The sequence below is a fragment of the Pelmatolapia mariae genome, linkage group LG7, assembly GCF_036321145.2.
Source record: "Pelmatolapia mariae isolate MD_Pm_ZW linkage group LG7, Pm_UMD_F_2, whole genome shotgun sequence".
Classification (NCBI taxonomy): Eukaryota; Metazoa; Chordata; class Actinopteri; order Cichliformes; family Cichlidae; genus Pelmatolapia; species Pelmatolapia mariae.
The window spans coordinates 62099161-62108938 of record NC_086233.1 but is presented as its reverse complement, the minus strand read 5'-3'; the positions used below and the strand labels follow the sequence as shown (position 1 = coordinate 62108938).

The following is a 9778-nucleotide window of genomic DNA, read 5'->3' as shown; positions in this document are numbered from 1 at the left end:
ATGAGGGGAGCGTGGATAAAGCGGCTGTTGTTCTTAGTGGGAGCTATGGGGGTCATGCTGTACTTCGGCATCTTTCTGAAGAATGGACACCAACATAGCGTGGACACTAAAAAAGAGATGGACACACCGCGTATGAAGACCTCGTCCAACCTGGAGGAAAGAATCAGCGATCTAAGTGAGTTCAGTCAGATTAAAGTTTCTCTTTTAGATGATTATTATTATTATTAAGATTAAATGCTACCTGTGGGTTTTATATGAGAAAGAAAGTTAAATATGGTAATAAAATTAAGTGAAATATCAATTAAAGGCAGTTTTACATGCACATGTATTGAAGATATGACATTAAGTCAATGCCCGACAATGATTTATTAGTAAAAAGTAGGTTATAAAAAGAAATAAATAGGTCTTTTGCAGTTTATCGTTGACAAATGAGATAAACTGTTAACACAAGTGTATGTCCCTGTTCAATAAATGTGTTTAATACTGCAATTTTAGCTTTTTAACGTGCAGTGTATTTTTATTTATGCTTTTGTTTTTATCCTTCTGTATGCATGTAAACAGAGGTAGGAAATGTAGAAGATGAGTGCATGTATCTAAGAAAGTTACTCATTCCATTTCTTTGATCATGTTTTTGCTTACATTCTTTTCTACTGAAGACAAAGTACTCAGAGGTTTTGAGAAAAAGCAGGATATCATGCAGAAAATATTGGAAGAGGACAGAGAAAAACAAAGAAAATCAGCGGAGGTCCAACAGCCAGCAGTTCAAAAGCAAGCAGAGAAGAAAGATGATGCAAATATCCAACCACAAAATGAAGCAGATCAAATGAAAAAGTCTGAAAAACTGTTCCCTAACTCGGTCTTGTTCAAGGAGTGGGGGGCAAATCTCTCTGAGGATGACCAAAGAGAGGCTCAGAGCCTGTATGAGAAGTATGGGTACAATGTTTTTCTGAGCGATCGCCTCCCTCTGGATCGACCTCTTCCAGATACCAGAGATCCTCGGTACAACTTTTACAACTTTTCATGATTTTAATCTTTCATTCTCTCTCCTGTACATTCAAAGAAAAAAAAATCCATACAATTTACTCTATCCAGTTCATTTCTTGCTAAAATATTTCAAATTTCTGATCTTTTTAATAAATAGGTGTTTGAAAAAGAGTTACCCCAAGGACCTGCCAAGTCTCAGTGTGGTGCTCATCTACCTGGATGAAGCCCTGTCTGTTCTCCAAAGAGCCCTGCGCAGCATCATCGACCGCACTCCTAAAAACCTGCTGAAGGAGATAATAATGGTGGATGACCATAGTTCTAATGGTAAATTGGTTACAAACGATTGGTTATATGCCAATTCAAATATATCATCAAAAGCTGAGTGAAGACTATCACGTCACACATGTTTGGGACTAGTTTTCTTCTTTGGATGGTTTGAATCTGCTGGTATCACTTCCTTACCCACACTTCCTTCAGAAAAAAACTTAACTATCTTTTTCCATTCAGACAATCTGAAGGGTGACCTTGACATGTATCTGAAGTTGCTTGAGCAGGAGAACCCTAATCTCCGTATTGTGAAAGTGAGGCACAGTGAGCAGAAAGGTCTCGCTCATGCCAGAGCATCCGGGTGGAGGGCTGCTACTGCTGACGTGGTGGCCATCCTGGACGCACACATTGAAGTCCATGAGATGTGGTAGGTGTTATATATTATGTTTTCTTCTATAATGATATTACCACATAGTAATATAGAACATATCAATGCTGTCTTCATGAGATTAGTTACAAGTTTACCAAATATAAACAGCCATCAGTGATTTGAGGCCATAGATGTGTCAAAGTCTCACGACAGATTTGCTGAGAGTAATACGTTTTTCTTTCTCACATACAAACACTTTACATGTCTGGTGATCTAAAATTGGCAACTGTCCAGTGATTTCAACTACTTCCTGATGTACAAGTCACAGAGCAGCTTTACTGGGACAACAAACAACTTGTTGCACTGTATTGGTGGTAATAATGAAGATGCTCAATCTTTTATGTCAAAGACTTATTTCTAAAACAACAAACTGACAGACTGTTCCAAGCGTTTCCGTGAGTTAAAAGGTGAACGGGTGGGTGTAGCATTTAAATTATAAAAGACATCAAGTGCATTCAACATTAGATTCAACAGCTGGGTGTGTGCTTCCATTGCACTCAAAAAGGGTGTGACCTCATAATTCCAGTTTATACCAGCTGCCATGGTCAAACTGCATAGTGTGATTGAAGAGTATTGACCCAGACATGTCAGCAATTAATGAAATGTACACATTAGTTGACTAACTTTTCCACCTTTTCTTTTTCCCCTCCTTCATACAGGGCTGAACCTCTGCTGACACAGATTAAAGCTGACAGAACTGTGGTGGTTTCCCCGGTGTTTGATAGAGTCAACTTTGATGATCTCAAGGTTACTACATATCATCCCAATGCACACGCCTTCGACTGGGCTCTGTGGTGCATGTATGAGAGTTTTACACCCGAGTATTACAAACTTAATGACGGTTCACTGCCTGGCAAGTAAGTTCAAGTGAAATCAGTGTAACCAACATAACAGCCTTATTAACTCTATCATTATGATCTAATATCAATGTACAATAGTTAAAATAGAGTTCTCTTCTTTGACTTTAGGAGCCCATCTGTCATGGGAATCATGGTTGCTGATAGAAAGTTTCTGGGGGAAATTGGAGTCCTTGATGAAGGAATGAAAGTGTATGGTGGAGAAAATGTTGAGCTGGGAATTCGTGTGAGTAGAGATCACATAGAGCAGGGGTGGCCAACTCCAGGCCCCGAGAGCCGGCATCCTGCAGGTTTTAGATCTCACCCTGGATCAACACACCTGAATCAAATGATTAGTTCATTACCAGGCCTCTGGAGAACTTCAAGACATGTTGGGGAGGTCCTTTGGCCATTTGAATCAGCTGTGTTGGATCAAGGACCCATCTAAAACCTGCAGGACACCGGCTCTCGAGTCCTGGAGTTGGCCACCCCTGACATAGAGTTATAAAATTCTCTTTCATAGTAAATCAAACATAAGTGTGTTTGCCATCAGATTATATAGAATATTTGTGCAGATGGACCTCCTGGATTTTGTTATAATCACCGCAGGTGTCCTAATCTGCAGGTCATTTAAAATGGCTATAAACATACCGTAGAAAGTGAAGGTGCAGTTAGCAAGTACATGAATTGCATTATGTAATACAAACAAGGAGGTGAGGTCTAAAGTCATATCTTAGCCATGGAAAGAATAGTGACTGTTTTTTATTGTGCATTTTTTTTTTCATGTAGGTATGGACATGTGGAGGCAGTGTTGAAGTTGTTCCATGTTCCAAAATCGCCCACATCGAGAGGGCCCACAAGCCCTACATGCCTGACCTGGCTCCTGCCATGAAGAGAAATGCCCTCAGAGTTGCAGAGATCTGGATGGATGAATACAAGCACAATGTTAACTTGGCGTGGAACATCCCATTTGAGGTAATTTGTGGCATTGACACAAACAGCAAATTATTGTCTTTAAGTGATATTTCATTCTCCTGTTCACAGAGTCATGAGGAGATGAGGAGGAGATGAGTCATGGGTACATATTAGGCTTTGAGTGCTCTTTGTGTTTTTGTGTTTTAGCTTTTTTCATATTGACATTTAAGAAAAATCTTTCTTTAGATTCTTCCTCAGTCACAATCTGTGAATCGATTCACATCTTCTTCTGTGTTCCTGCAGAATCATAGAATTGACATAGGCGACATTTCAGAGAGGAAGAAACTTTGTGGCATGGTGTTTGTGGCATCGACACAAACAGCAAATGACACTTTCTTTAAGGGATATTTCATTCGTCTACTCACATGACGCAAAAAATCATTGGTTAATTAACAACTTCATGAGACGTTGAGTGCTCTTAGCTTTTTTTGCATTGACATTCAAAGGAAACCTCTCTTTAGATTCTTCCTCAGTGACATGAAACTATAAGCTGATTAACACCTTACTTTGCTTTTTGCAGAATCATGGAATTGACATAGGCGACATTTCAGAGAGGAAGAAACTCAGAGAAAGGCTGAACTGTAAACCTTTCAAATGGTACCTGGATAATGTGTATCCTAAGCTGGATCCCTGGGACGACCTCCTCGCATATGGAGGAGTAAGTTTACTTTTCTCTGATGCTTAGTATGTTTGTTACAGAGAAGTCCTGCAGGATGTGTGGGAATCTGTGTTTGATGATTTGCCTGTTTCCATTTGTAATATTCATAATGTTCTCCTGATGACAGATGAAGAACCTTGATGCTGACATGTGCATAGACCAGGGTCCAGTACCAGGTCACACACCAATTGCCTACAATTGCTACTACTATGGACCTCAAGTAAGTGAAGCACCTTATAATTATGTTGATAATCATGATTATAAGGCAGTGCAGTTGTAAAAAACAAAAATCAAACCAAAAAACACTAAAAATTGATTTAATCTGTTAACGCATACTGTATCATATTTGATACAAATTTGGGAGTTTTTCAGACTCCCCCCCAAACAACCTCAACAAATTGCACAACACAAGTTTAAGCAAAAAATAAAGAAAAAAGAAATTTGGAACTCATATTTGCAACTCCATATTTTTAAAATTTTTAATGGTAAACACTCTATTTTCAAAGCCTTTCTGGCAATTATTTCATGGTTCAAGCTTTAAAGGGTTACAATTGAGTAATTTTGTCTTTAAGCTTGTCTCTTTGTTAAGCTCAGGATTGTTTACATTGCAGCAGGTATTTTTAGATCACACCCAGGATGTCTCTTTTGAAACACAAGCATTTGTGCATGCAATTCCATCTGAAATGAATGTCATTGTGTTCTGAGACACAGTCCACAGAGAACAAAGAAGTTAATTATTGTTCCTTGTTGTCTGTTGTTAGCATTTTTAACATCCTAACCTCATTTTGACTTCTGTATCTCTCTGTCTCTTTCTCTTTCTTCCTTTCTAAGTTCACATATTATCGTGGAACGGGTGAGCTCTACATTGGTGGCATCAAGTCACATAAGTACAATGACAACCGATGTTTAGCTGACATAGGCACAAAAGAAACTGTGCCTGGCCTGTACAACTGTAAAGAGGCTATGCAGAAAGGAATGGGGATATACTGGGACTTCACTCAGGTACTACAAAGTTGTTTGCTGCATCTCAGAACAGGTTGAATGAGCACTGTTAGTTTTAAAACTGAACAAACTAACAGCCTTTTTTTTTTTTTAACACTTTGTTTTCTTTCCCAGGGCAAAGAACTGAAGAACAGACAGACAAAGAGATGCCTGGAAATTATAAACAAGAAACTTCTAATACAGGAATGTACAGGTCAAAGATGGACAATTCAACACATAATCAAACCCTTTTAAAGTGTGTTTGAGCTCTGCTCATTGGGCAGTGGATAAGTTACACCTGGGTGCTCTATTGGGGACAATACATTTGCTTTTGCTTCCAGTACTTTTAATGTGAGTGTGTGTGTATTACAGATTTTAAAGCCAAGATATTTGAAAAAATACCTTAGATATTAAATAGGTTTTGTATCAAAGATTTTCAGTCTAGAGTAGCACAACAAACTTTGAGTCTTTCTCAACATTCAAGACAAAGTTACACAGTTGTGAAATCCTAGCAGGGTGTTGCCAAGTATATATGTCTGTACAAGAGTTGACATGAATTGCACTGCATTTGTCTACAACACACTGTACAGCAAATCCATGTTCACATATTCTGTCCCAGTAAAACTCATGCTTGGTAATTGCAGTTTTTAAGTGTTGCTTTACTTATTAAGTTTCAGCTACAATGGAGACCATAAAATAATATCTTTTAATAACACATTTGCTCTGTCTGTTACAAGTTTGAAGGACTTGAGTTTCCAGTATTTCAACGGTTATTACCATAGCAAAATCTATGATTCATATCTGTCCTGTTGGCACTAGTGGGTAGTTAAAAGATTTTGAAATGTATTTTATAGATCTTATGTCTGTTATGTTACTAATGAAAAATAAATGTGGTAAAGACCTATGACGGAATATCATTCAACTGAAATATAATATAATTTAAATATTTAATTTAAAAATGACTAACATCAGGATGCATACCTAAAAGGGAACAGATGTCTGACTATTTTGTAGAGTTCTCTGGAATGTAGTGCATCATAATGAAAAACTAATACAAACACACAGTCCTGAATAAAACTGCTCATTTATTTTTCCTAATGCTTCAGTATAACTGATTCCCATTACTTTTAAGCAGATCCCATTCTGTTAAAGGTGCTCCATTACACTGTTTATACCGACTCCACATTGCCTGTTTCAATTTTAAATCAAAAACGTTCTACAGTAGACAGACAACATTCCCCCCTCCGTGAATCGCTACCTTATCGTGGTGGAGGGGCTTGTGTGTCCCAGGGATCCCAGGGGCTATATTGTCGGGGGGGCTTTTGCCCCCTGGTAGGGCAAATTGGTCCTGGGTGAGAGACCAGACAAAGAGCAATTCAAAAGACCCCTATGATTATACAATTAAGGGAACAGTTTACCCTGCCCAGGATAGGGTGACCGGGGCCCCGCCCTGGAGACAGGCCTGAGGAGGGTGCCCGACGGCAAGCGTCTGGTGGCCGGGTCTTTGTTCCCCGTTGGGCACAGACTGGGCATGGGCCCATCCTCCTGTAGGTCCACCACCCGCAGGAGCTGCCATAGGGGTCGGGTACAATGTGTGTTGTGCAGCGGCCAGGAGCAGAGGCTCTCGTGGACCGATCTCCATCTAACAAGACTCGCAACTGGGATATGGAATTTCACATCTCTGGTGGGGACGGAACCTGAGTTAGTGCATGAGGTTGAGAGGTGCCAGCTAGATATAGTCGAGCTCACCTCAACACACAGCTTGGGCTCTGGAACCAGTCTCCTGGAGTGGGGCTGGACTCTGTCTCAGTCTGGAGTTGCTATTGGTGAGATGCGGAAGACAGGGGTATCTCCTTGGCTTGCTGCCTGTCCGTTGGGGTTTCTCCTGGTGGATGAGAGGGTTTGTTCCCTGCAACTTTGGATCGGGGAAAAGGTCATCTGTGCTTTGCCCTCATATGGGCAATGACAGTGAGACCTGGAGGGGCGTGATTGGGAGGAAAGGCCTACCGGATCTGATCCAGAGTGGTGTTTTGTTGTTGAATTTCTGTGCAAATCACCGTTGGTCCATAGCAAACACCATGTTCGAACATAAGGGTGTTCATAAGTGCACGTGGCACCAGAACACCCTAGGTCACATTGCCAAAGCTGCTGCATTGAGCTGCAGCCACAAGATGGTTGGTGCCTGTCATGGTGGTAATCAGGTGTGGGAGGAGTTCCAAGAGGCCATGGAAAAAGACTTTCGGACTGCCTCGAAGAGATTCTGGCACCTCAGGATTGGCAGAGGTACCACCCAACTTTAAGAAGGGGGACCGGAGGGTGTGTTCTAAATATAGGGGGATCACACTCCTCAGCCTCCCTGTGAAAGTCTTTGCCAGGGTACTGGAAAGGAGAGTCCGTCCATTAGTCGAACCTCGGATACAGGAGGAACAGTGCGGCTTTTGTCCTGGTCATGGAACACTGGACCAGCTCTTTACCCTCTCGAGGATATTTCAGGGTTCATAGGAGTTTGACCAACCAGCCTACATGTGTTTTGTGGACCTGTAGAAGGCATTTCACCATGTCCTTCAGAGTTTCCTGTGGGAGGTGCTTGGGAGTATGGGGTGTCTGGCACATTGCTGCTGGCCATTCGAGCCTTCTACAACCGTTGCAAGAGATTGGTCCGCTTCTGCTGTGAAACATTTACATGAATATTATATGCATTTAATGCCCTTTGTATCGTAGATGATTGATTTGATACATGAGTTTCTGAGACCTCTATCTCATCAACATGATCAATATTTGCCATAATTTCAAAATGTTATGGACAAAACTCTTTTGTTAGTCTAAAATTAACATTGTTGTTAGCAAAAAGTTTTAAAAAAACGCTCAATGTTCCTAATGCGATACAAAAAATATATAATAAATATATATCATACACAGCATAATATAGCAGAAAATTTGGAGGATTTTGTTATAAAGGTTAATAAACATCTCAGTTCCAAAAAATCTGAATTTCTGGCTATTTTTTGATGGGTTGGGTCTTACAGGGTTAAACAAATCCATTTGTACACATTTTTAAGGCTGGGTAAACTCAGGTAGCTTAACATGGACTTTAGATGGGGTAATAACATTCTCAGAGTTTCAGATGTGACTTCACTCCAAATTAACTGTGACAAACAGATATCTGAACACACCTACCCTTTAATAAACATTTCTTTTACTTTTATTCTGAAGAGCTTGACTTTGGGAATGGCTGTCCTACAGGATGTCAACTGATGACAGATCGTGTAGGGTGTGAAAAGAGTGATGTGAAATGTCATTACATACCTTTGTTGCATACACCTCCTGTCCGTGAACTATGATATTGGATGAGTTTAACATAAATGTATTAGACAGCTATGGTTAGCTCTACATTACTGCTCTGCACCTAAGATTATCAGACATCAAGTACTGAGACAACAGAAGTTACATGTTACCCACACAATTGACAATTAACAGCCAGTAAACTGAAGATTATAATAGCAATCTTAATAATAATAACTAGTAATAATTTCAGGTATTTTGTTAAATGAGCTGTGACATCAACACACACGAGGAACACCTGTGCCTGTAATGAGCGGGCAGGGATGCCAAAGACTCTGCCCATGTAAATGTAACCTAGAGGTTTTATGCTATGCAAAACGGGTACAAACTAGTAGATGTTGTCAGGTCAGTAGGTGAGTTTTCCGTGTGTGTCCTCTGAGGTGTTATTATCTTTTTAGGCATTCTATCACCTATCACTGTAAGGGTTTCATGGGTAAACTGGCTATTGTTCTTACTTGGGGGTCATTTTCAGCTGAATTTACATGAACCACAGTCTGTACAAACTACTCGATCTCAGCAGTTCAGTAGCTTAGTGTCTCTGAAGTTTTATTATCTGACTAGGAGGTCAGTGTGTTACCACCATGAGGGGAATGTGGACAAAACGGACATTTTTTTTTTTGCTGGGGACCATACTGGTCATCCCCTTTTTGGGCATGTTTCTGAAGAACGGATACAAACATGGTGTGGATACCAATAAAGATTTGGAAACACCACATATGATCAGGAGTTTTTCCAACCTATCTAAGTGAGTTCAGTCACATATTAATATTAATTATGATTTCATGGTACCCCCAGTATTTGCATCATAAAAAGGAAGAGAGATCAAGTAATAAAAGGAGTTAAAATCGTAAAAACAAGTTGAGACGCAGTAAAGGGTATTGCCTGCACATGTATTGAATACATGACAATAAGTTGTGATAAAACAAACAAACAAACAAACAAAAACATTCACGGAAGAACAGTATGTGTAGTTATGAAAGAAAGAAATGGATTTTAACTGAACTTTTGCAGTTTGTTAATGACATACGAGGTCAAATTATAACACAGGTGTTTGTCCCTTTTCTATAAATGTGCTTTTTATGCTCTAGTTTTCAGTATTTTCTTGTGCAGTGTTTCTTTTGTTGAGTAGGAATATTAACTATTAAAATTCCTTGATTGTGTTTTTTTACTCTGTGTCTAATTTTGCTTCCCCTTGTCTCATCATGTCTAATTTATCCCAGCTGTGACTCCCTCCTGTCTCCCATTCCCTGATTGCCCTGTGTGTATTTAAGCCCTGTGTTTTCTTGTGTGCGTTGCTGGTTCGTC

The 9778-nt window shown here is 39.9% G+C and overlaps 1 protein-coding gene across 1 annotated transcript; it reads left to right on the top strand.

The window, feature by feature from the left end:
• On the top strand, positions 1-5386 carry LOC134632506 (probable polypeptide N-acetylgalactosaminyltransferase 8). Its single transcript, XM_063481238.1, has 11 exons — positions 1-175; positions 657-999; positions 1142-1308; positions 1492-1678; positions 2341-2538; positions 2650-2764; positions 3307-3492; positions 4013-4150; positions 4278-4370; positions 4982-5152; positions 5267-5386. Exons 1-11 carry the CDS (start codon positions 1-3, stop codon positions 5384-5386), a joined length of 1893 nt encoding a protein of 630 aa, XP_063337308.1.
• The last annotated feature ends 4392 nt before the right edge of the window (positions 5387-9778 follow it).

Coding starts and splice junctions, on each gene's coding strand:
- LOC134632506 (XM_063481238.1), top strand. CDS start 1: ATGAGGGGAGCGTGGATAAAGCGGCTGTTGTTCTTAGTGGGAGCTATG. Junction 4,151..4,277: donor ACCTCCTCGCATATGGAGGA/GTAAGTTTACTT, acceptor TCCTGATGACAG/ATGAAGAACCTTGATGCTGA. Junction 4,371..4,981: donor GCTACTACTATGGACCTCAA/GTAAGTGAAGCA, acceptor TTCCTTTCTAAG/TTCACATATTATCGTGGAAC.